General features: G+C 46.5%; 1 protein-coding gene across 12 annotated transcripts in view; it reads left to right on the forward strand.

The window, feature by feature from the left end:
• The window catches only part of CCDC88B (coiled-coil domain containing 88B), a 948,743-nt gene that overhangs the window by 809,104 nt on the left and 112,146 nt on the right, over positions 1-27,493 (forward strand). For 11 of the 12 annotated variants that reach the window (XM_068261744.1, XM_068261745.1, XM_068261746.1 and 8 more), the window contains one exon: positions 23,963-24,105. In XM_068261744.1, coding sequence (XP_068117845.1) covers positions 23,963-24,105 — 143 coding nt within the window. Of the gene's footprint in view, positions 1-23,962; positions 24,106-27,493 lie in introns of those variants that run through there. The other variant, XR_011024965.1, reaches the window with a different exon arrangement.

Consider the following 27,493-nt stretch of genomic DNA (forward strand, 5'->3'; position numbering starts at 1 on the left):
AAAGTGTTCTTGAAAAAGAAAGGCGTGCATTTCTCCCCCTCCTCCATATGTTAGACTTTGGAGCACAAAACAATTCTCTTCCCTTTCTCTTTCAGAAAAATCTTTTTTTCCTCTCTCGCCACTGACAGATTTTTTTCCACCTCATACCCCAGCTCTCTAAAGAGCAGGAGGGTTCTGATCTGTGCATCCAGTATCTCCTGCTCTTCCCTTATTTGAGCGGCTCTTTTTTTCCCACAGGCCAAAAAGAAAAACTTGATGTGAACCTTCACACAGTCCAACCATTCCAGAATACTAACATACTCTCTTTCTCCTCCTCCATCCGCAGAAACTGGCTTTAGACTCCTCCAGCTCTTTCTCTCCTCCCAGGAGAGAAACGTTAAGTTTCCATAACCCTTTGCCAAAGGAGATGCTAGGACATAAACTATAATACAAAGGTGGCTAATGCGCTCCTCTATTACAACCCAAAACTCTCAGATAGTAAAGCAAAACTGTATAATGTGGTGGGTCACTGCACCATGGGGGGTATCACCTCCCTAAAGATGAATGGATAGAAAAGGTGAAGCGCTCAACACCACATATACCTTCCCATATTATATACTGAATAATTAATCACAGAGCCTAAGTATTGCCCTCCTCAATCAGGCCTGCCTTTGGCCAAAAAGCCTCAAATGCACAACACTGCTGTAACATTGAAATAAACAGCTAATGTTAATACACAGCATTAAGGGATTAATAGTCCTCCTGTAACAAAAAGATCATATATGCAATACAGGTATTTGCAGTCCTCCTGTTGGAGCCTCAATCAATATCCTATTCACAGCACGACAGAGTTCATAAGAACCATCTAATCCAAGGCAGTCCACTTATTCCTTAGCAACCATTTTCGTCTTCTCATTCACTGTAGACTTAGCTTAAGTAACCTTAGCAGCAGATGTGGCTGATTCAAACACAGATCAGCAGGAAGGCAACATTATGGAGTACACCACCTCGTGTTAAGATCCCCTTCTTCCTAGGTAGTACTCAAAAACATAGGAATGACATAGCGTAATCCAGTTTAATACAGATGAGTATCAGACTGCGCTCAGATTAAATGAACCAATTTAATGTAAAAAATTAAAATTAAAATGAATCATATAAAATAGCCTTGAACTGGCATTGAATAAACCTTTAAAAACTAGTTAACATTGAACCAGCTAATTGATCTCACAGCAAGCTACTGCCTCCAGACCTGATCTATCTAGGATCAATATCCCTCATTAAGGGCCTTAGTAATTGCTGTATAACAGTGAATGTCTAATCTTCATAGAAGTTAAATAACTGGTGCTGTTGTAGTTTGGCCTGGGATAAATATCCGTTTTGCTCACACAGGGAACAGTTATATATCCTTTTGTTATAAGGGATTTTCTCACAGTCTATTGTGAATTTAGTATTAAATGAATAACATTTTCCTGCCAGCTTTTAATCCTTTAGCAAGTGTCCTGCCAGCAACCAATCCTTTAGCAAAACAATCTGAAGAGTTAATCCTTGATCCTCCTCATAAGCATATATTCCTGGATCCTGTATTTCAAATGTAGTTAGCAGAATATAAGAAGCAGTTGCATAATTGTATAACAGGGGTACCCCTGGATATAAACTCACGGTCCCCGCGTCTTCTTAATTGGATAGGATGCGTGCTCGGGAGCCACTCAATCCCACCGGCCCCGGCCGGCGGCTCACAGTGGGAGAGTCTAGACGTACTAGGAAGTTCTTACGTTGGGCTAGCTTGCCCGGCTCCAGTTACTTACGTAGCGCTGTATAGATGGAACGGTTTCCTGCCAGAGTTCCGTTTCTGGCTGGCAAAACTCCGCGCTCCGTAGTGTGGCCACACCTCCTCCCACGTGATGAGTGACGTCACTACTCAGGAGCCTATCGTGAGTAGTGACGTCACTCATCACGTGGGAGGAGGTGTGGCCACACTACGGAGCGCGGAGTTTTGCCAGCCAGATACGGAACTCTGGCAGGAAACCGTTCCATCTATACAGCGTTACGTCAGTAACTGAAGCCGGGCAAGCTAGACGTAAGAACTTCCTAGTACGTCTAGACTCTCCCACTGTGAGCCGCCGGCCGGGGTATGTGGGATTGAGCGGCTCCCGAGCACGTATCCTATCCAATTAAGAAGACGCGGGGGCCGTGAGTTTATATCCAGGGGTACCCCTGTTATACAATTATGCAACTGCTTCTTATATTCTGCTAACTACATTTGAAATACAGGATCCAGGAATATATGCTTATGAGGAGGATCAAGGATTAACTCTTCAGATTGTTTTGCTAAAGGATTGATTGCTGGCAGGACACTTGCTAAAGGAGTAAAAGCTGGCAGGAAACTGTTATTCATTTAATACGAAATTCACAATAGACTGTGAGAAAATCCCTTATAACAAAAGGATATATAACTGTTCCCTGTGTGCAGGGCCGGATTTCTGCAAAGGCCACAAAGGTCATGGCCTAGGGCGGAAAAAAATCAGAAGGATAAAAGGGCGGCAGGACCTGAGAGAGATAAGAGGCTGCATGTCAAAATAAATCATTTCTTCTGCTCCAAAGCGCCCCGGCTTTGCTGCACACACACAGTCAGAATTCCAGAGCTCCGTGTATTTTCCTTACTTCGTGGTGTGCGATGAGACAGTGCTATCTACTGAACATACACGCTTCAGTTTATTGCCAGGGGTGAGAGAAACATGGATCACAATGTAGACAATTTCTGATCCAGTAAAAGTAAACATTTTAACAGAATTATTTCCACTTTACAACTCAAGCTGGGCTAAACAATGTATTGCTGGTCAGATTCTGTTAATGACTTGAGCCATTCCTTCTCCTCTCTCCCCCTGGATTGTAAATCTTAAACAGATAAGGGTTTTTTTTCCTTAGAGAGATTTATGGCAGCCCCTTCTAAGCTAAATCTTAACCCCTTGCTGGCTCATTTTAAAGGCAGTCTAGTAGTATGAGATAGACAACTTCTCTATAATTATAATTACAAATGTACTGTTGTATACTTTTGTATTGTTACATTCTGTTTTGTATACCAAAAGTAATAACATACACTAAAAATTAAAAAAATATATATTTGTACCGTGTTGGCAAACAGTAAAAAAACACCTGTGAAAAAAATCAGTACAATAAATACTATAAAATAAATGCAACAGATCTGTGATTACAGAAGAGCAGAGAGGGAGATGAATGCCGCTCTGCTACTTCATGCCTGGTACACACCATGCAATTTGCCATCAGATAGATGGGTTCAAATTGATTATTTCTGACAGGTCTAATCTGATTTCTGATCATTTTTCTAATCGACTTTGTATAAGTGATCGGAAAATCGATTCAACCCATCTATCTGGTGCGTACCAGGCATTAGGGACTCACTGCTCTAACAGGAAAAACAATCATTCATCATTTTTCAGAGAGAAAACATTCATAGGTATCCTGCAAACAAGTGATCGTTAAGGCTCATACACATATTAGACTATAGTCTTTGGAAAAAGAAAGATCACAGTCCAATCTTACCACCCTTCATGTAGTATGAGAGCCATACCTTCACAGTCTTTTCTATGGAGCTGAACTCCCCATCAGATAAAATCTTTGCAAGATTCTGCACACACAGATGCTGTACAGACACAAAAGATCAGTATCTGCAAAAGATCTGTTCCTGCCACAGATCCGTTCCTGCAAATTGCATTCATAGTCTATGAGATCTGCAGATCATCATACACACCTTGTTTAACTGACATTCATCTGCAGATCAGACAATCATCTGCAGATCTGAAAATCCATCCTGGTGGATCGGATCTGCAGATGAATGTCTGTTAAACAAGGTGTGTATGATGATCTGCAGATATCATAGAGTATGAATGCATTTTGCAGGAACAGATCTTTTGCAAATACTGATCTTTTGAATGTGTACAGCATCTTTGTGTGCAGCATCTTGCAAAGATTTCTGTCTATGGGGAGTTCAGCTCCATAGAATAGACTGTGTAGGTATGGCTCTCATACTACATGGAAGGGGGTAAAATTGGTCTGTGATCTTTCATTTTCCTAAAGGCTCATACACACATCAGACCACAGTCTTTGGAAAATGAAAGATCACAGACCAATTTTACCCCCTTCCATGTAGTATGAGAGCCACACCTACACAGTCTATTCTATGGAGCTGATCTCCCCATCAGATAAAAATCTTTGCAAGATGCTGAACACGTTCAAAAGATCAATATCTGCAAAAGATCTGTTCCTGCAAAAGATCCGTTCCTGCAAAATGCATTCATAGTCTATGATATCTGCAGATCCTCATACACACCTTGTTTAACAGACAATTATCTGCAGATCAGACAATCATCTGCAGATCTGAAGATCCATCCTGGTGGATCTGATCTGTAGATGAATGTTTGTTAAACAAGGTGTGTATGAGGATCTGCAGATATCATAGACTATGAATGCATTTTGCAGAAACGGATCTTTTGCAGGAACAGATCTTTTGCAGATACTGATCTGTTGCATGTGTACAGCATCTTTGTGTGCAGCATCTTGCAAAGATTTCTATCTGATGGGGAGTTCAGCTCAATAGAATAGACTTTGTAGGTATGGCCCTCATACTACATGGAAGGGGGTAAAATTGGTCTGTGATCCTTCATTTTCCAAAGACTATGGTCTGATGTGTGTATGCACCCTGAGTGTGTGTGTGTGTGTGTGTGTGTGTGTGTGTGTGTGGGGGGGGGGGGGGGGGGGGGGCGGTTGGTGGTACCGGGCCTAGGGCACTGGGAAGTCCAAATCCGGCCCTGCCTGTGTGAGCAAAATGGATATTTATCCCAGGCCAAACTACAACAGCACCAGTTATTCAACTTCTATGAAGATTAGACATTCACTGTTATACAGCAATTACTAAGGCCCTTAATGAGGGATATTGATCCTAGATAGATCAGGTCTGGAGGCAGTAGCTTGCTGTGAGATCAATTAGCTAGTTCAATGTTGACTAGTTTTTAAAGGTTTATTAATTGCCAGTTCAAGGCTATTTTAATATGATTCATTTTAATTTTAATTTTTTACATTAAATTGGTTCATTTAATGTGAGCGCAGTCTGATACTCATCTGTATTATCTTTTTTTCTTTTTGGGATTGGGATACCCAATTATTCAGACTCAGCAGCATCATTTAATTTTAGGCGCAAAACCACTTGTAACTTAATGTAATTCAGTTTAAACTTGACTCCACCTCCACCACTCATGCTCCACGTGTGAATCACAAAGTGTATACACCTCAGTGAAAAATTTATACAGAGTGCTCGCTCACCAGCTGCATGGGCTGATCCTGTGTTGACCAGCTATGATCGCTTTTCACAAACACTTTAGTGATCGGAGTATTGCAGGACCTTAAAACTCAAGAGACATAGCTAGCATAGCGTAACTCTGTTGTATTCATTTAAAAGTAACATAATAGTGCACTCACAGTGTATAAAATTCAATGCGCATATAAAACTAGGACGTCCTCACCGCCACCTTCCTCCTTCAGCGTCTCCACACACCGCGCCTGAGGCCCCGCCCTACCGGTTTTGTCATACGACTCATCATGCCCCTGATGGGTCGTATGACGAAACCAGTAGGGCGGGGCCTCAGGCGCGGTGTGTGGAGACGCTGAAGGAGGAAGGTGGCGGTGAGGACGTCCTAGTTTTATATGCGCATTGAATTTTATACACTGTGAGTGCACTATTATGTTACTTTTAAATGAATACAACAGAGTTACGCTATGCTAGCTATGTCTCTTGAGTTTTAAGGTCCTGCAGTACTCCGATCACCAAAGTGTTTGTGAAAAGCGATCATAGCTGGTCAACACAGGATCAGCCCATACAGCTGGTGAGCGAGCACTCTGTATCAATTTTTCACTGAGGTGTATACACTTTGTGATTCACACGTGGAGCACGAGTGGTGGAGGTGGAGTCAAGTTTAAACTGGATTACGCTATGTCATTCCTATGTTTTTTAAGTACTACCTAGGAAGAAGGGGATCTTAACACGAGGTGGTGTACTCCATAATGTTGCCTACCTGCTGATCTGTGATTGAATCAGCCACATCTGCTGCTAAGGTTACTTAAGCTAAGTCTACAGTGAATGAGAAGACTATAATGGTCGCTAAAGAATAAGTGGACTGCCTTGGATTAGATGGTTCTTATGAACTCTGTCGTGCTGTGAATAGGATATTGATTGAGGCTCCAACAGGAGAACTGCAAATACCTGTATTGCATATATGATCTTTTTGTTACCGGAGGACTATTAATCCCTTACTGCTGTGTATTAACATTAGCTGTTTATTTCAATATTACAGTGGTGTTGTGCATTTGAGGCTTTTGGCCAAAGGCAGGCCTGATTGAGGAGGGCAATACTTAGGCTCTGTGGTTAATTATTCAGTATATATGGGAAGGTATATGTGGTGTTGAGCGCTTCACCTTTTCTATCCATAGGACATAAACTAACTGAAGCTGAAATCAACTGGTGATCAGAAAAAAACATATTTTGTTTGCAAAATTCAAAAACGTTCAAATTGTTGAAAGCAAAATATAGTCAAGCCTAGATTTGACTTGCCCGCTATCAGCATAAAAAGTAAAAGGATCTTCGTCAACAAACATTTTCCCAACATCCTTTAGCTTGAAGTCTGCAATGATAGCATTAAAGTTCTTTGAAGAGCTATCTACTTTAGACTCTGCTTTCCCAACTCTGTCCTTGAGCTCTCTAATACAATTGCAATCCCCAGCAATAATTGTATTCATACTGCCAGGCAAAAAGAACCTTATGACATCAAAAAAATAATTTCGCTCTCTCCTCCCTGCTGGGGCATATAAATTAAACAATCAAAACTCTAAAAAAACAAAGTTAACCAACAGGCATCTACCCAGCACAATGTTCATATACGACTGAATTTGTATGTTATTTTTAACCAACACTCCTACCCCTTCACTCTTATTCATTAGTCCTGGTGACCACACAGAGTCCCTAACTCTAAGCCCTCCCCCTCCATCGCCATATGACTAATCTCCTCCCCACAGGAAGCCGTGTCATCCAAGTCACTATAAGATTCAACGGAATCACTGGGCTCAGTATCAGAGTGCTCTCCTCCTCCAGCACTCGCCAAATCAGCAATGGGAACGGACTCCGAAGGGGAGCCTTGAGACCATGCCTCCTCCTGCCCGGCAGCTGAACCTTCCTCCTTCTCACATTCCCCGGGGAGCCTGGAAACCACGCCAGCATCCAACGTGGTTCCCTGCTCTACAGACAGCAGCACCTGATCAGGGATCTGAGCAGATTGAGTGACTCCGGGATCATTGGGGACAGCATCAACAGGGGCCCCCTCCCCCTCCCGTGTCACTGCAGTCTCCGGGAAAGTTTCATCGTTTCTAGATTTCTTGGCTTTCTTTTTCTTGTTTTCCTCCCTTTCCCCAGCCTCGGTAAGTTTAGGCTCCACCTCCTTCCTCCTGGGGAACGGGGAGAATTCAGCTCCTAACAGCGCACTATCTGCAGGGACATCGAGCTGATTGGGGCCACCCACAGAAACAGCGGTACCAGAGCTTCAGGATTCGCCGCAGGAGACCCACCAGGTAAGTCAGTTTGTACAAGCACTTGTGTCTCCTCACTAGGCAAACCCGCTGTAGAGGGATCACTGGTCCCAGCAAGCCCAGCACCAAAAAAACCCTTAGACCAATTATCTCTCCGCACAGCCTGAGCATAAGAAAAGACTCTTCCCCCTTTCAAAAGCTCACAATTCCTACCCTTGTGATCCTTAGAGCCACATACATCACAAGTAGGAATATTCCTGCGACAGTTAACATTTGAATGCTCTGTACTCCCACATCTCATACAACTATCAGCTTTCCCCAGCAATGGACAATTTTCTTGTGTATGAATATATTTTTTACATTTCCGACAAAAAGATAACATCCCAGGATAACTCAGGGAACACCTTTCTCCTGCCACAGTAAAGACAGGAGGAGGCGTCTTATAGCCAGAGGCTGCGTCCTTGTCAGGTTTGAATACACATTTAAATTTTAAGTTACTCCTAAACACTCTCCTATGATTAACCAGTCTCTCAGGACCTTCACATCTATCACAGAATTTCATCAAAAATAGATGCACAACATCAGGATACACAAAAGGATTATACAAATGAACAATAACGGTTTTCTCTGCAACCGGAAACATGGCTTCAAAAGTAAATTTTCTCATCACTGGATCCTCCTTCTTCAGCTCACAATTAGCCAAGGCATTCGCACACCCCTCCTCCGAAAATGCGTCTCACCAGGTTTGTCACCTCCTCAAATGGACGCATGAGCCTGCAGACATTACGCATGAGTGTCCAGTACTTTGGCCAGAAAATTCCCAGCTCCCCAGAGCCTGACCTTTCACCATAGTTGTACAGATACTCATTGACAGCTTTCTCCTGTTGTAACAGGTGGTCAAACATGAGGAGCGTTGAATTACAGTGAGTCAGGCTATCACAAATCAAGCGCCTCAGTGGCAGGTTCTTTCTGCACTAACTATCGGACAAGCGTGCCATGGCCGTGTAGGAACGCCTGAAATGCCCACACACCTTCCTGGACTGCCTCAGGACCTCCTGTAAGCCTGGGAACTTACACACAATTATTTGCATTATAAGACTGAGCACATTTGTCAACCTGCCCAAACTCAAAGTCGAAATGAGATTGCTGCTGTTGTCACACACCACGTTGCCGATCTCCAGTTGGTGCAGGATCAGCTACTGATCCACCTGTTTGTTCAGAGTGGCCAAAAGTGCTGCTCCGGTGTGACTCTCAGCTTTGAGGCAAGCCATGTCCAAGATGGCGTGGTGGCACCGTTGTGCCTGGAATGCGGCATAGGCCCTGGGGAGCTTGGGGTTTGCAGTTTGAAAGGAGAATGCAGCAGTTGAGTAGCACTCAGCCAAGGAGGAGAAGGATGACAGCAAAGAGGATGTAGCAGGATGAGTAGGAGGCGAAGGAGAGGAGGTTGCAGCAGGCCTGCCTGCAAGCCATGGAGGTGTCACTACCAAGTCCGCTGCACAGCTAGATACTTCATGCTTGCCAGCGGTCATCAGGTTGACCCAATGTGCCGTATAAGTAATGTACCTGCCCTGACCGTGATTTGCAGACCAGGCATCCGTGGTCAGATGGACCCTTGACCCAACGCCTTGTGCCAGAGATGACACCACTTGCCTTTCAACATCACGGTACAGTTTGGGTATCACCTTTTTTGAGGAATTATTGCGGCCTGGTATCTTCCATTGTGGTGTTCCAATTGCCATAAATTTTCAGAAGGCCGCAGAGTCCACCAGCTTGTATGGTAACAGCTGGCGGGCTAACAGTTCCGCCAAGCCAGCTGTCAGATGCAAGGGGGTGACTGGCAGACATTGGCTTCTTCCGCTCAAAGATTTTCTTAATGAACACCTGGGTACAGTGGGCAGAGGAGCAGGAACTACTCAAAGTGAGATGCAGAGAGGAAGAGGGTGGCTGTGAAGGTGCAATGGCAGCAAAGGATAAACCAGCTGAAGATGCTGCACCTGGAGAAGGAAGAGGAGGCAGAGGGTGGCTTTGCGTTTGCGTGCTGCTTTTCCTCATATGCTCATCCCATTGGTGTTTGTGCTTGTTCATCAAGTGCCTTCGTAAGGCTGATGTCCCTAGGTGGTTTTGCTTTTTCCACGATTCAATTTTTTGTGGCAAATAGTACAGATGGCATCGCTGTAATCTGAGGCAGAGACAAACAAAAAAAGCCTGTCCCTAGGTGGTGATACATGCCGCCGGACACTGCCACAAGCTGTTTCCAATGAGCTGTCCCTGCTTCTTATAGCAACCCGTCTCCTCCTACTCTTCTCTGACTCCCCCTCCAAACTGTCCCCTGTTCATCTTGTCTATTTGGAACCCACGTGACATCCATGCCAGGATCATCATCATCATCCTCTTCCACAGCTACGCTTGTATCAGACACTTCCAAAACTGCACCAACAACAGGTACTTCATCATCCTCACACCTTACGTCCATAGTGACGCCTACCTCCGACATATGAGGTGGTGTAACATCCTCAGCACCTTCATCTTGTAACAATAATGGTTGTGAATCAGTTAATTCCCCACAATCATGTGAGAATAACTCCTGTGACATCTGATGTGGAGTGGTTGTGGTGCTAGTAGTAGCGATGGTGCCTGCCGGCTGAGTGTTAAGTGGTGTGCCCGCATCAGAGCAGAAGGAGGAAAATATGTCATGGTTCAATGGGGAAGCTGAGGAAGATGAGGTGTTCTGTGTTATGAAATAAACTATGCCCAAAGAATCTTAAAGGTGGAGGGAGGGTACATGCCTTCAGAACACCAGGGTTGCTCGAATGTACCAAAATTCGATTTGGGTACATTCGAATTCGGGTCCAAGTAAAATTCGGATTCGGAAAAATTCGAATTCGGATGCAATCTCCAAATTCAAATTTGGTTCGGCTTTCATTAATAAAATTCGGTACAAAATTCGTGTTCGAAAATTCGGCTATATTTTTTGAAAAAAATCTTCCTCTTCCTCATCATCCATCCTCTTGTATCATCCATCATCTTGCAGGGAATTGCAGTTTTTCAAAACAGCTTACATACCATAGCTGGGATTTGAACCTAGGTCTCAGTGTGTAGTAGGTATCTGTCTTACCCCCTAGACCAGTGCTGTCCAACTTCACGGGCATGGAGGGCCATTTTTTTTTCAGATCCCATGGTGGAGGGCCGAAGGTTCTTGCTAGAGCCGCAAAACCCTCCCCCCCCCCCCCCCCCCCCCGCAGAAAAAATGCAATTAAAGGACAATTAGAATGGCTGCACTTTCCGCTAAATGCAATTTAAGATTTTGGTGAAGTTGCGTGGCGCAAAATCCATGGGGGTTCCGTTGCGAGTATGGGTGTGGCCATGGACCAGAACGTGGGTGTGTGACAAATTTACATAAACTTAGCAATGTGGGACATTAGATTAGGACAGTGGTGGCGAACCTTTTGGAGGCCGAGTGCCCAAACTGCAACCCAAAAGTCACTTATCTATCGCAAAGTGGCAACAGCAATTTAAACTACATACAAACATTTTAACTCATACATGAACATTATGGAAAATCCAAGTTGAAAATAAACTCTGAAGATAAACAATTTTATCCATCCTACTCCTGAAAAATCTATTTTTTTTAGAACCTCCCAGTTTTATTTTCCGTTTTAAAAAGCTAAAAAAGTAGGTTTAATACTATTGTCTCATGATGATGATTCAGCTTTTCCATTTTTCTCGGAGTTCGCAATCATGTGACCCCCAACAAGCCAAATTCAGCAATCATGAGGCCCCCAACAAGACAAATTCAGCAATCATGAGGCCCCCAACAAGACACATTCAGCAATCATGAGGCCCCCAACAAGACAAATTCAGCAATCGTGATGCCCCCAACAAATCATGAGGCCCCCAACAAGACAAATTCAGCAGTCATGGGGCACATAAATAGACAGCATTTGACATAAATAGGCAGAATGCCCCTTTAATATGGTAGACACCTCTCACCTGGCTTCTGAATTCTCCTCTACTGGCTGCTGTGCCTGGCTGGTCTGGCAATAGTGTTTTTGGCCAGATTGGTGATGATGTATGGGCTGAAAGGCCTTGCGGTGCTGCTGTGGCCGGGCTGGCAGTGATGCTGTGGTGTGGCCAGATGAGATAGTGACAGGTGCCCCCCCCAGTTAGATAGTGACAGATGCCCCCCCCCCCCAGTTAGATAGTGACAGGTGCCCCCCCCCCGTTAGATAGTGACAGGTGCCCCCCCCAGTGAGATAGTGACAGGTGTCCCCCCAGTTAGATAGTGACAGGTGCCCCCCAGTGAGATAGTGACAGGTGCCCCCCAGTGAGATAGTGACAGGTGCCCCCCCCAGTTAGATAGTGACAGGTGCCCCCCCAGTGAGATAGTGACAGGTGCCCGCCCAGTGAGATAGTGACAGGTGTCCCCCCAGTTAGATAGTGACAGGTGCCCCCCAGTGAGATAGTGACAAGTGCCCCCCCAGTGAAATAGTGACAGGTGCCCCCCAGTGAGATAGTGACAGGTGCCCCCCAGTGAGATAGTGACAGGTGCCCCCCCAGTGAGATAGTGACAGGTGTCCCCCCAGTGAGATAGTGACAGGTGTCCATCCAGTGAGATAGTGACAGGTGCCCCCCCAGTGAGATAGTGACAGTTGCCCCCCCAGGGAGATAGTGACAGGTGCCCCCCCAGTGAGATAGTGACAGGTGCCCCCCCCCCCTGTTAGATAGTGACAGGTGCCCCCCCCAGTGAGATAGTGACAGGTGCCCCGCCAGTGAGATAGTGACAGGTGCCCCCCAAGTTAGATAGTGACAGGTGCCCCCCCAGTGAGATAGTGACAGGTGCCCCCCCAGTTAGATAGTGACAGGTGCCCCCCCCCAGTGAGATAGTGACAGGTGCCCCCCCCAGTGAGATAGTGACAGGTGCCCCCCCCAGTGAGATAGTGACAGGTGTCCCCCCAGTTAGGTAGTGACAGGTGCCCCCCAGTGAGATAGTGACAGGTGTCCCCCAGTGAGATAGTGACAGGTGCCCCCCCCAGTGAGATTGTGACAGGTGTCCCCCCAGTGAGATAGTGACAGGTGCCCCCCCCAGTGAGATAGTGACAGGTGCCCCCCAGTTAGATAGTGACAGGTGCCCCCCAGTGAGATAGTGACAGGTGCCCCCAGTGAGATAGTGACAGGTGCCCCCCCAGTTAGATAGTGACAGGTGCTCCCCCAGTTAGATAGTGACAGGTGCCCCCCCCAGTGAGATAGTGACAGGTGTCCCCCCAGTTAGATAGTGACAGGTGCCCCCCAGTGAGATAGTGACAGGTGCCCCCCAGTGAGATAGTGACAGGTGCCCCCCCCCCCCCCCCCGTTAGATAGTGACAGGTGCCCCCCCAGTGAGATAGTGACAGGTGCCCGCCCAGTGAGATAGTGACAGGTGTCCCCCCAGTTAGATAGTGACAGGTGCCCCCCAGTGAGATAGTGACAAGTGCCCCCCCAGTGAAATAGTGACAGGTGCCTCCCAGTAAGATAGTGACAGGTGCCCCCCAGTGAGATAGTGACAGGTGCCCCCCAGTGAGATAGTGACAGGTGTCCCCCCAGTGAGATAGTGACAGGTGCCCCCCCAGTGAGATAGTGACAGTTGCCCCCCCAGGGAGATAGTGACAGGTGCCCCCCCCAGTGAGATAGTGACAGGTGCCCCCCCCCCCGTTAGATAGTGACAGGTGCCCCCCCAGTGAGATAGTGACAGGTGCCCCGCCAGTGAGATATTGACAGGTGCCCCCCCCAGTTAGATAGTGACAGGTGCCCCCCCAGTTAGATAGCGACAGGTGTCCCCCCAGTTAGATAGTGACAGGTGCCCCCCAGTGAGATAGTGACAGGTGTCCCCCAGTGAGATAGTGACAGGTGCCCCCCCAGTGAGATTGTGACAGGTGTCCCCCCAGTGAGATAGTGACAGGTGCCCCCCAGTGAGATAGTGACAGGTGCCCCCCAGTGAGATAGTGACGGGTGCCCCCCCCAGTGAGATAGTGACAGGTGTCCCCCCAGTGAGATAGTGACAGGTGCCCCCCCAGTGAGATAGTGACAGGTGTCCCCCCAGTGAGATAGTGACAGGTGCCCCCCCAGTTAGATAGTGACAGGTGCCCCCCAGTGAGATAGTGACAGGTGCCCCCCCAGTGAGATAGTGACAGGTGCCCCCCAGTGAGATAGTGACAGGTGCCCCCCCAGTGAGATAGTGACAGGTGTCCCCCCAGTGAGATAGTGACAGGTGCCCCCCCAGTTAGATAGTGACAGGTGCCCCCCAGTGAGATAGTGACAGGTGCCCCCCCAGTGAGATAGTGACAGGTGCCCACCCAGTGAGATAGTGACAGGTGCCCCCTCAGTGAGATAGTGACATGTGCCCCCCCCCCCCCCAGTGAGATAGTGACAGGTGCCCCCCCAGTGAGATAGTGACAGGTGTCTCCCTCTCCCCCCCCAGCTAGATAGCGAGGTGTCCAGTGCCTCGCCCGCTACCTCTGATCCGCTGCTGTGTCGGTGTCCCCGCTGCCGCTGCCTCACAGCTCAGACCTCACAGATCGCGGCGACTGAAGCAAGCAGAGCGCGCGCATGACACCCGCGCGGCAGAACGTCACATGCGGAAGTGACTAATGATGTCACTTCCGCATGTGACATACTCCGTGCGGGTACCATGCGCACGCTGTTTGCCTCAGTCGCGCGATCTGTGAGGTCTGAGCTGTGAGGCAGCGGGGACACAGGAGAGGCCACACAAGAGGGAGCAGGCATGGCGCCCATAGCGCACGCCATGCCTGCATCTCGGGGAGACGAGCGGGCCGCAACAGGAGGCCTGGCTGGCCAGATGCGGCCCGCAGGCCGCCAGTTGGACAGCGCTGCCCTAGACCACCAACCACACTACATGCTAAAGCTGGCCTAGCATGTACCATTATGATCAATCCAATAGAAAAAATAGCATGATTAAGGATTTGTACTTTTTCAAAAGCCAGCTTACATACCTTGGCTGGGAATTGAACCCAGGTCTCAGCGTGTAGTAGGTATCTGACTTACCCCCTAGACCACCAACCACACTACATGCTAAAGCCAGCCTAGCATGTACCATTATGATCAATCCAATAGAAAGAGTAGCATGCTTAAGGTTTTTTACTTTTTCAAAAGCCAGCTTACATACCTTGGCCGGGATTTGAACCCAGGTCTCAGTGTGTAGTAGGTATCTGACTTACCCCCTAGACCACCAACCACAATACATGCTAAAGCCAGCCTAGCATGTACCATTATGATCAATCCAAGAAAAAATGAGCTCTGTCTCTCTCTCTTTCTCTCTAGGACTTGATGCCATTGAACTGAATTTTCAGCTTAAAACCATCAACGGATACCGGCAGATTTTCACAGGCATTTTCGGAATTCCGCCAGATTGAAAACGCAATTCCGTTCTGACCAAATGGAACGGAATGACCAATTTCCGCCTAAAAATTCCAGAAAATACAATTCCGCGGAAAGTGGTGACCATCCCTACTAGAGAGAGAGAGAGAGAGAGATGAATCTACCTGGCTATCTGGGGTTCTCTTCAGACAATTGTTGAACACAAAAGGCAAGGCCATGCCTGGCTACAAATCCTTAGAGAGAGCTCATTTTTCTCTTGGATTGATCATAATGGTACATGCTAGGCTGGCTTCAGCATGTAGTGTGGTTGGTGGTCTAGGGGGTAAGTCAGATACCTCAGATACCTACTACACACTGAGACCTGGGTTCAATTCCTGGCCAAGGTATGTAAGCTGGCTTTTGAAAAAGTAAAAAACCTTAAACATGCTACTATTTCTATTGGATTGATCATAATGATACATGCTAGGCTGGCTTTAGCATGTAGTGTGGTTGGTGGTCTAGGGGGTAAGTCAGATACCTACTACACACTGAGACCTGGGTTCAAATCCCGGCCAAGGTATGTAAGCTGGCATTTGAAAAAGTAAAAAACCTCAAGCTTGCTACTTTTTCTATTGGATTGATCATAAAATGTACATGCTAGGCCGGCTTTAGCATGTAGTGTGGTTGGTGGTCTAGGGGGTAAGTCAGATACCTACTACACACTGAGACCTGGGTTCAGTTCCCGGCCAAGGTATGTAAGCTGGCTTTTGAAAAAAGTACAAATCCTTAATCATGCTACTTTTTCTATTGGATTGATCATAATGGTACATGCTAGGCCAGCTTTAGCATGTAGTGTGGTTGGTGGTCTAGGGGGTAAGACAGATACCTACTACACACTGAGACCTGGGTTCAAAGCCCAGCCATGGTATGTAAGCTGTTTTGAAAAACTGCAATTCCCTGCAAGATGATGAAAGAGAGAGATTTTTTTTTCAAAAAATATAGCCGAATTGTCGAAGACGAATTTTTAGCCGAATTTGAGAAACAGTATTTTCGGGTGCATTCGAATTCGAATCATCAGAATTCGGATTCGGGTTCGAATTCGGGTTCGAATTCGGCAACCATAAAAAATGACCCGAATTTTCGGGTACATACTACATTCCCGAATTTGGAGAGCAACCCTGCAGAACACTGTACTTTGGTCGGGGGCCACACAATATCACGTCAGCATTAACATGGGTTTACCAGCATCAACATGGGTTTTCTAAAGACAGGTCCTGTTTGACTAACATGCTCAGCTTTTATGAGGTAGTGAATGCTAATATGGATATTGGGAATGCTGTAGATGTGATATACTTGGACTTTGCAAAGGCCTTCGACACTGTTCCCCACAAAAGTCTGGTGCAAAAGTTGAGGATGGAAAGACTGGGGAAGAGTCTGTGTTCATGGATAGGGAACTGGCTAATGGACAGAAAACAAAGAGTTGTGGTCAATGGATCGTACTCAAAATGGGAGACTGTTAGCAGTGGGGTCCCACAGAGGTCTGTACTGGGTCCAGTGCTCTTCAATATATGTATTAATGACCTAGTAGATGCAGTAGTGAGCAATGTTGCTATTTTTGCAGATGATACAAAATTGTGCAGAATCATCAACTCTCAGGAAGATAGTGTCATATTGCAACGGGATCTGGATAGGATGGCTATATGGGCACATACATGGCAGATGAAATTCAATGTTGACAAATGTAAAGTCATGCATTTTGGATGTACTAATGGTCTAGCACCATACAAAATAAATGGGATACAGTTGGGGACATCAAACTTGGAGAAGGACTTAGGAGTACTCATTGACAACAAGTTAAATAATCGTACTCAATGCCAAGCCGCCCGCTGTAGCTAAAGCTAACAAAATTTTGGGATGCATTAAAAGGGAAATAAAAACTCGAGATGCTAGCATAATATTGCCCCTGTTTAACTCTCTAGTAAGGCCACATCTGGAATATGGAATTCAGTTCTGGGCACCACATTACAAAAAAGATATTGCAGTTTTAGAGCAGGTGCAGAGACGAGCAACAAAATTGATACGTGGGATGGAAGGTCTCACTTATCAAGAAAGGTTAGATAAACTGGGTTTATTTAGTCTAGAGAAAAGACGCCTTAGAGGGGATCTAATTAACATGTATAAATACATCAGAGGGCAATATAATAGCTTGGCGGATGAGCTTTTTGTCCCTAGGCCTTCTCTAAGGACTAGAGGACATGATCTGCGCATGGAGGAAAAACGTTTTAGCCATTTATTTAGGAAAGGGTTCTTTACAGTAAGAGTGATTAAGATGTGGAATGCATTGCCACAGGAAGTCGTTATGGCAAACTCTATACCTGCATTTAAAGGGGGCTTAGATGCTTTCCTTGTGTTGAAAGACATCCATGGCTACAATTACTAGGTAATGCCTAATGATGTTGATCCAGGGATTTTATCTGATTGCCATCTGGAGTCGGGAAGGAATTTTTCCCTAATTGGACCATGCCTTGTAAGGGTTCTTTCGCCTTCCTCTGGATCAACAGGGATATGTGAGGGAGCAGGCTGGTGTTGTACTTTATACTGGTTGAACTCGATGGACGTATGTCTTTTTTCAACCAAAATAACTATGTAACTATGTAGCATGACCTTGAACAGACCGTGTGTGTGTGTGTGTGTGTGTGTGTGTGTGTGCGTGTGCGTGTGCGTGTGTGCGTGTGCGTGTGCGCGTGTGCACGCTTTGTACTTTAACACACACGCAAAGATATCATATATAGTACTTTCAATCACAAATACAGTTGCAAGCTAAGCACTGCTTATGATAGACAGTGTGCTGGCTTGCTTGTAATAGTTAGAAGAGTATACTAGAACTACAAGGGCCAGCAACTGACTGTGGCCTGTATGCAGTGTGTAACCCACACAGATATCAATAACAGATACAGTTGGAAGCTAAGCACAGCCTATGATGATAGACAGTGTGCTGGCTTGTAATAGATAGAAGACAATAGTAGAACTGCAAGGCCCTGTATGCAGTGTCTGTCTCACACACATACACAAAAAAAATAGAATATGAGCTTTCAAAAGGAATTTTGTTTTGGGGTGGTTTCAGCAATAAGGAATAGCCTAGCTAACTGTCCCTGCCTCTCTGTGGGCTGTATGCAGTGTCACCCACAAAGGGAGCTATGGTATAGTACGTTCAATCACAGATACAGTGGAAAGGTATGCACTGGTATAATAGAGTGTGCTGTCACAAGGGTATAGCGGAAAGGTATGCATTGGTATAATACATTGTGCTGTCACACAGGTACAGTGGAAAGATATGCAATGGTATGGTAATACAGTGTGCTTCCAGTGGTGGGACTACAAATCCCAGCTGGCCTGGTTGGTAACTGTCTGTGTGATGTATCTATATGCAGTGTCATCCACAAAGACAGCTATGCTGTAGTAAGTTAAATCACAAATACAGTGAAAAGATATGCAATTGAATAGTCATACAGTGTGCTGCCAGTTTTGGGACTACAAAATCCCAGCTGGCCTGGTTGGCAACTGTCTGTGGGCTGTGTCTATATGCAGTGTCACCCACAAAGACAGCTATGCTTTAGTAAGTTCAATCACAAATACAATGGAAAGATATGCAATGGTAATACAGAGTGTGCTGGGCCTGGCACAGTACAGCAACTAGGCCCAGCTGCAACAGGGCTGTAGCTATGCCTGTCTGTGGTCAAATACACAAACACAAAAAAACACATCAGAAGAATATTAGCTCTCAAAAGAGCTTTTGTGAGGTGCTTTCAGCAACAAAATTCGTCGAGGAGCAAGCTAACAACAGCCTAACTAACGCTTTCCCTATCTTCAAATGTCTCTTCCTTCCTTTCACTACAGCATCAGCAGACTGAGAACATGGCCGACGCTGCAGCATTTTTATAGGGGGGATGGGGGTCCGTGGGTGAGTGCAGCATGATTGGCTGCCATGTGTCTGCTGACTGTGATGTAGAGGGTCAAAGTTTAGCCCAATGACGAGGTATAGGAGGCAGGTCGAACGCGCTATGTATTCACTACCCACCGCAGGCGCAGCAAGGTGATCTCCGCGTGAACTACCCCCAGGGCGAACCGTTCAGGCCATCTCTATTCACATCCCTTTGAGGCCTCAATGACTATTACCAATGAACAAAATAAATGGATAAAGCTGTACAATTTCTGTTCTGAGAAATTCAATTAGCCATACTATTTTAAGGGTAGTGTTAATTAGCTATTATATACAAATCAAATCAAATCAAAAATAGCTTTATTGACATGACCAAGCTTCAATACAGGCATTGCCAAAGCAGGGGGAATGAGGGACATGGGATGGGGTGGGGGTGCAGTGAGTTAGCAGTTCGTGGACATTTGGGGAAGGGGAGGGAGTTTACAGTTCATTTATGCTCCTCTCAGTCTGTGGCATGCTGTGACATAGTGTGCAGTGATTGTCACTGTGGATTTCTCTTCTCCTAGTAGAATGCAGTGTTTTCTCTCATCCTCTAATGTGTAAAAGTCTGGAAATAGTTCCATCAGTTTCTTAAATGTTATTTGTCTTGTCTTGTGTTTCCCTGGTTGCGGTTTATTTGGGGCAGTGCAGCAGGAAGTGATTTTCGTCCTCGAGGGTCGTCCTCGAGGTTTGTATGTCTGTCTGTGTCTTCCAGACTCTACTTCGAGGTTGTAAGCACTCAGTCTGTAGATGCTCAGGATTTTCCTCTCTTGAGGGTTTTAGAGCTTTTCCAGGTATGGGGCTATTTTATATTCTCTCTGTAGGGACTGGTATATGGTTAGCTTTTGTGACTGTTTTTTTTTCATTCCTCCATTTATCTACATAGTCCTCTTTGCTCTTGGCTGTGGTGTGCTTTATTTAGGCTCTTGATTGAACTTGTGGGTCTGAGTTTGGAGGGACCAGAGAGTTGACAACTTCTTTCAGGTCACATGGCTTTTCTTGGGCTTCATTGTGCAGCATGGCTTTGTAGTGGGGCGAGTCGGGCCTGCTGCTCTGTAGATGGGTCCAGTAGGACAACACTCTCCTGTATCTCAAGCAGTAGTGGGAATCTACCCAGCTCAGCTCAGCAGGCATTGTTTGAGGTACTCCGATGGACCTGGAGGAGGTGTTTGCAGAATCCCAGGTGGAATATTTCTGGGGGGCTAGATTCACATTTTGATTGATCTGGGTTGGTGATGGGGCCCCATATTTCACATCCATAGAGTAGGATTGGGGTGATGACACTGTCAAAGACTTTCAGCCAGACCTTCACTGCTGGTTTGAGGTGGTACAGTACTTTCCTGATGGCATAGAATGTTCTGCAAGCTTTGGCTTTCAGGGCCTCTATGGCTGATTTAAGACTTCCCGATTGGTTGATTTCCAGACCAAGGTAGGTATAGTTATCAGTTTTGCTGATTTCACAGTTATTTAGTGTAAAGGTTGGGCTCTGGGTTGACCTTGCGTTTTTCCTCTGGAACACCATGGTTTTAGTTTTCTTCAGATTAATGGGGAGTGCCCATGTTGTGCTGAATTTCTCCAGTATTTCTAGGCTGTCTTGTAGTGATAGCAGTAAGAGGTCATCTGCGTACAGTAGGAATTTCACTGTTGTGTCATGCAGGGTGAATCCCGGTGCTAGTGAGGCCTCTAGGGCTGAGACTAATTTGTTGATGTATATGTTGAAAAGTGTTGGACTCAGGCTGCAACCCTGTCTCCCCCCCCCCCCCCCCCCCGACCCTGGAGGAAAAAAGGTGTTCTTTTTCCATTTACTTTCACACTGCACTTGTTCCCAGTGTATGAGCTCTTTATGACATCATATGTTTTTCCTCCTATTCCGCTCTCTAGGAGTCTTGTAACGATAGGTGTCAGCTGAACAGATTTCCTGATTATTGGTGATTTGCAGTATCACCAATAATACAGATACTATACCTGATTATATGGTGATCTGCAGAATCACCAATAATACAAGTATAGCAAAGCACAAGACAGCTAATGTAGTATAGTGTTTGGTGTAACAGTAATTAGGATGAGCGAGTTCACCCGAGGAGCGGGTGACCCAGACAGTACTGCAGCCGGTGCTCACTATTAGGCAGGTGAGTCAGACCGTGCTGCAGCCGAGAGAGTTGGAAGCACAAACGCAAGTAGAAGATAATACAACCAGAGCTGAACAACTGATCACCTGTGGAGCAGGTGATTCAGGTAGTACTGCAGCCTAGTAGTGTTTGATGCACAGCACCAGGAGGAGTAATAAAATTAGTACTGCACTAACGATCCCCTGTGGAACAGGTGATACGAACTGTATTGCAGCCTAGGCGTAGTTGATACAGAAGATACTGCAGCCTAAGTGTAGGCAATACAGACAGTACTGCAGCCTAGGAGTAGATGATACAGACAGTACTGCAGCCTAGGAGTTGGTAATGCAGACGGTACTGTAGTCTAGGTGTGGATGATACAGACAGTACTGCAGTCTAGGAGTAGATGATACAGACAGTATTGCAGCCTAGAAATAGATGATACAGACAGTAATTTCCCTCACCAGTGGCTAGGCCCACTGGTGCGGGTAGCGAGGTCAGACAGGCAGAGTAGGCAACGAGTGGACAGGTACAGTACAGAAACAGAAGACTGATTCAGCGTCAATAACAAGCAGGGCAACGTGAATCAGATGGCTGAGGCACAGAATCGACAAACAGGAGGATAGTCAGAGGAAGCAGAAAGTCATAACAAATAAACAATGCAATTAGTACTTTAAGCTATCAACAGAATCTGGCTAAGTGTGGATCCCCGGCTCCGGCCAGTTCTAGCACACTTTGGGATCTGACTAGGGTCTGAGCGCTAACACGATAGCATTTGCAACAGCAGACGAGGAGCTACTGACAGGCCTGTCCTATATATACCCAACCATGCTCCACAGCGCCGCCCCAGTCACTCAGCCAATCCGGACACTGGCTGGAATCAGCTGACCGCGCGTCAGCTGACTCCCCTCCTGGATGCATAAAGGTCCTGTCGCTCGCCTCGCGCGCGCGTAGCCCTTAACCTGTGACCAATAGAAGGACCAGGCAAAGTCTCAGCATGTAACCGCGCGGCAGAGGCCGCTGGCTGATACGCGGAGATAGCCGCCATGCCGCTTGTCTCTGCGGTGGTATCTCCACTCTCTATTACAAGTCTCAGGAACAAACCTGGATGCCACACTTTTCTTTCAGTGATTTCTGTTTACTTTCTCCTTCCCTGAAGGCAGCTTACCCTTCTCCCCTTGGTCTGTTTCTCTCTTTCTTTTCCTTTTTTTATTCCTACGTAATGTCTTATTCTGATTGGCAAACATGATGAGACCTTATGCCCGACACTAAAAGTGTGGTGAAGAAGCCGATCAATATGGTTGGGCTTTCATAAGCTGTGGCTAGACTCTGAGCTAATCAGAAAAAAGGGGGAAAAAGTACAACTTCTACTACTTCCCCATCTGTTTGCAGAAGATTCATTGGAGCAGATAATATGAATTGCATAGGGGTCACTATAGCAGCCAGAGACTGCAATGGGGCCTGTGGCCAAGGGGGGCCTGGTGGTCTTTTGCAGCAATAACATATACTACATTTTATATATGGACTAACTGGTGTTGCATTTTATATATGGTCTAACGTGTGCTGAAATTCTATATATGGTCTAATGTGTGCTGAATTGTATACAGGGGCTAACTGGGGGCTACTTAATACTAGGGGGTATCTCTAGCTCACTATACTGGGTGGCTATCTGGGGCACAAAGGTACTGTCTGTTTGGGATTCATGACATTCATTTGATATCATACAATGAGTAAAGTACAACTTCAGGCCACTTTAAAGGGAAGGTTCACGGTGGTTACTAAAAAAATAAAAATGCTAATCCACTTACCTGGGGCTTCCTCCAGCCCGTGGCAGGCAGGACGTGTTCTCGGCGCCGCTCCGCAGGCTCCTGGGTCTCCTCCGGTGGCGCACCCGACCTGGCCAGAACAGCTGCCAGGTCGGTCTCTTTTGCACTCCAAAATGTGCCTCACGCTGGCGCGCTGACGTCATCGGACGTCCTCCAGGCTGTACTACGCAGGTGCAGTAGTTCTGCACCTGCGCAGTACAGCCCGGAGGTCGTCCGATGAAGTCAGCGCGCCCACGTGAGGCGCATTTTGGAGCAGCCGTTCTGGCCAGGTCGGGTGCGCCACCGGAGGAGACCGGGAGCCTGCGGAGCTGTGCCGAGGGCAAGTCCTGCCTGCCACGGGCTGGAGGAAGCCCCAGGTAAGTGGATTAGCATTTTTATTTTTTTAGTAAGCACCGTGAACCTTCCCTTTAAGGTCAGATGGACAGCAAAACCATAGGTGCTTAGTCAAATTTTCTGTTGAAACTGATGGTATTTTTCATTGATATACACTGTAAATTGATTGAAAGTTATTACTCAACTAGTTGACCTAAGCCCGTTTAAAAATTGGGCTCTAGGTCTCTTCATGCTGCCGCCGCCAGTTAGTGCGCGTGCGCACGTGCCGTTCGCACACCTGCCGCTCGTCGCCTGCGAACCAGCTGCGCCGCTCATGCACGTGCTCGCCACGCGCGCACCTGCCCGCACCCGCCGCCCGCCCCCCTTCGGGCGGGTCCTCCACTCCCGCGTGCCATTTCCCCCCAGCTCTCGGCAGTGTCTCTGCATCCCTCCGTGCACATGCGCAGAGACAAAAAGCACTGACACACGGACATGGGACGCAGGGACACTTGCCAATTATTAGGTAGGATACCCACAGAAAGAAAGAGGCTCAGTTAGACTTTATCACAGCAATAAAATCTGCCCAAAATAATTTGTCAGTCAGTCAGTTGCTGTGTAGGCACTATAACTCCTTTATACTAATTTGTGCAAAAGCTGTATATGCTACAAAAATAGTTCTGTAAAATAATTAACACATTGCTACTCACTGGATTCAACTACTGTCAATATAGCTATTTAGAACCAGAAATCACTGAAAAGTATAATGTGATGTATAGGATATTGATGATATATGGCTAACCAGGACTTTTGATTCTCAGTCACAGGAAAGGTAACTGGATAGCAGATAAAATGAAGAGACTTCTTAAGACAAAGGACAAACCTTCAAAAGGACCTGGTGAAGCACCACGTTTTCTTAGTCCTCCTAAAGAACCTGTACTGGAGCCAGAAAGTTCTTTGAAAAGTAAGAATTCAGTTCAATTTTTATGAAAACAAGTTGTAACATAAATTACCATTTATTAGTATTACTACTGTTATGTACATAACAATATTCAATTTATCGGGAACTCGCCTTCAGTCGCTCTTGCAGTGGGTCTGGTCCTTCTGGGAGCCTGCTGGGGTAGTTTTCACTGCAAGCCAGTAAAGCATCCCTATAGACCGTGCATGTGTAAATGCATGCATAGCTCCCTCTAGATGGGCATGCATGGCCACGTGTCCAGGTTATGCTTTTAGGTGGCGCAGTTAGTGGTGGGAGGTGGTATTGCAGCCAGAAGGCTGACCTGTTGCTAAACAGTCAACGGCTGCTGGTTATTGTTTTTTCCACCTGTGTTTTCTCTCTATAAAGGTGTGTGTCCCACTCTTTGTTTTCTTGCCTGTAGTAGCATATACTTAACTTAGGGCTACTCTGCTGGGTGCTAGTTTTGTAGATTACCTTTTGCCTAATCTTGACAGTGTATTTGGATTGCTGCCTGAGCCAACCTTGGAATTGTATCTGATCTGCTCTTGTCTTATCCTTTGGTACCACAATTATCTGATCTTCTTTGTAAGAGCCATAGACCGTTATTGGAAATCCTTTTGCCTTATGATTATGTACCATATGATAATGACTACTGGTTGATACTCGGACCCCCTTTAGATATCACGCCTGTATTATCTAGTGTGATTCTGTTGGTACTTTTGCCTTCTTGGCCTTAAGGTAGCCATACACTGGTCGATTTGCCATCAGATTCAACCAACAGATAGATCCCTCTCTGATCAAATTTGATCAGAGAGGGATTTTATGGCTACCTTTACTGCAAACAGATTGTGAACCGATTTTAGCCTGAAACCGTTCACAATCTGTTGTGGTGGTGGTGCTGCCGCCGCTCCCCCCGCCCGCATACATTACCTGCTCCGCCGGCACGACTCCAGTCCCCAGGTCACCGCTGCTCAGTCTCCGCTCTGGTCTCCAGGTCCAGCATGCTTTACTTCTTCCTGCCCGGCAGGAAGTTTAAACAGTAGAGCGCCCTCTACTGTTTAAACTTCCTGCCGGGCAGGAGGAACTGAAGCATGCCGGAGACCAGCGCGGACACGGAGCAGCGGTGACCGGGGGTAGTCGCGCCGGCGGAGCAGGTAATGTATTGCCGCTCTATTGCGTCGGTCGTCGGGCACTCGAACGCCGCTAGCGACACGCTCCCTACCCGCGGGCGATCGACGGTAATTTTCCGCACGGAGCGATCGACGGGATCGGACGAAATGGATCGAAATTCGGCGGGTAGCGTGAACGATTGGCAGCAGATTCGATCCCAGTGATCGAATCTGCTGTCGAAACGGCGGCAAATCGGGCCAGTGTATGGCCAGCTTTAGTCTCAATGCTCTGCACACAAAAGGCCTGGGTGTAGACAAGTGCTGGAACAATATACTAGTCATCCCTCAACTGTGCGACTATGTGCCACAAAGGGTGAAGTCTGCAGAGGAGATTGGAATATTGAGACTGAAAGAATGTAAGAGATCCACCAGACGTCACAATATCACAGGCCCAAATACATAAAGAAAAAGTTCCACTACGTGTATACAGTGGAAATCCAGTGTCAAGTCCAGCAGCTCACTGGGGCAGTGCATTAACTTTTGGAAAGGGTTACTGCTAGAGATGCCGTGAACATCAGATTTTTGGGTCACGAGCATCGAATCTGAACATCCAGAAAAAGTTTGTATTTGCGCAAACCGGGCAAACCTCCATAGACTTCAATGGGCAGACAAAGTTCAAAAACTAAAAAGACTGTTCCTGGCCACAAAAGTGATGGAAAACTAGTTTCACTGGCTCTAATACCTGGACAGGGGCATGGCAGAGGGGGTTCCAAGCCAAAAGTTCCACCAAAAATTATGTAGTTGACGCAGAATCAGGTTTTAAACCCTAAAGGGCAGAAATCACAGTACATTCCTACATTTGAGGAATAAAGGGCTGCTTTTAAATGTCCAGAGTGATAATGTAAGGGTTATGCCCGCTTCACACTGACAGACCAAATGCCGCATTTATAAAAATTGAGCACTAACAGGTCTGCAAGGCCTTAAGGACTGTGGGTGCTGCATGCGCGCTCAACTGAGGCAGACTGGCTCAGTGTACAGCTGCATTTTTATTTTTTTCTTGGGCCTATTTGTGAAAGTTATTGATAATTTATTTTGAAAGTTATTTATGTATAGATAAGTTATTTGTAACAAATTAAAAAATACAAATTTATTTATAAAAAAAATACAAAATTTCAAGGTAACATTTACATAATTTCAATGATAGTTTTCAAAAAATGTTAAGTCAGCAGGTGTCAGGCTGGCAGCAGGGCTGCCTGCTATTCGTGGTGGGGGTGGTGTGGTGGTGTCACCAACTCCAATGCAGAGTCACGCAGTGGAGGCTTCCTGCCAGTTGCCATTGGTGTTTAGTGGGTGGCAGGCTGGCAGCAGGCTTGCCTGCCATTCATGGTGTGGGTAGTGTGGTGGTGTCACCAACTCCAATGCAGAGTCACGCAGTGGAGGCTTCCTGCCAGTTGCCATTGGTGTTTGGTGGGTGGCAGGCTGGCAGCAGGCTTGCCTGCCATTCATGGTGGGGGTGGTGTGGTGGTGTCACCAACTCCAATGCAGAGTCACGCAGTGGAGGCTTGCCGCCAGTTGCCATTGGTGTTTAGTGGCTGGCAGGCTGGCAGCAGGCTTGCCTGCCATTCATGGTGTGGGTGGTGTGGTGGTGTCACCAACTCCAATGCAGAGTCACGCAGTGGAGGCTTGCCGCCAGTTGCCATTGGTGTTTAGTGGCTGGCAGGCTGGCAGCAGGCTTGCCTGCCATTCATGGTGTGGGTGGTGTGGTGGTGTCACCAACTAAAATGCAGAGTCACGCAGTGGAGGCTTGCCGCCAGTTGCCATTGGTGTTAAGTGGGGTGGCAGGCTGGCAGCAGGCTTGCCTGCCATTTGAGGTGGTGGTGCCACCACCAACTCCAATGCAGAACCATGCAGTGGAGGCTTGAAAGCAATGAAATGCAGGCTACCTGAAACTCCATTATGGTGTCTGAAGAATGAAGAATGAGAAGGGAGGGCGGTGGCATGCGTGAACTGGCACCCTCCTTTGTTTTAGTTTACCTTGTTTGGAAAAGTTAATTATGACAAATTAAAAAATATTTTTTTTTTGACAAGTTGAAAATTGAAAAGTTATTTATAAAATTATACAATAATCTTTTTTTCTGAAATATTAAGTCAGCAGGTGTCAGGCTGGCAGCAGGCCTGCCAGCCATTTGTGGTTGTGGTGCCCACACCAACTTCAATGCAGAACCATGCAGTGGAGGCTTGCAAGCAATGAAATGCAGGCTACCTGCAACTCCATCATGGTGTCT

This window comes from Hyperolius riggenbachi, chromosome 11 (genome assembly GCF_040937935.1).
Source record: "Hyperolius riggenbachi isolate aHypRig1 chromosome 11, aHypRig1.pri, whole genome shotgun sequence".
NCBI lineage: Eukaryota > Metazoa > Chordata > Amphibia > Anura > Hyperoliidae > Hyperolius > Hyperolius riggenbachi.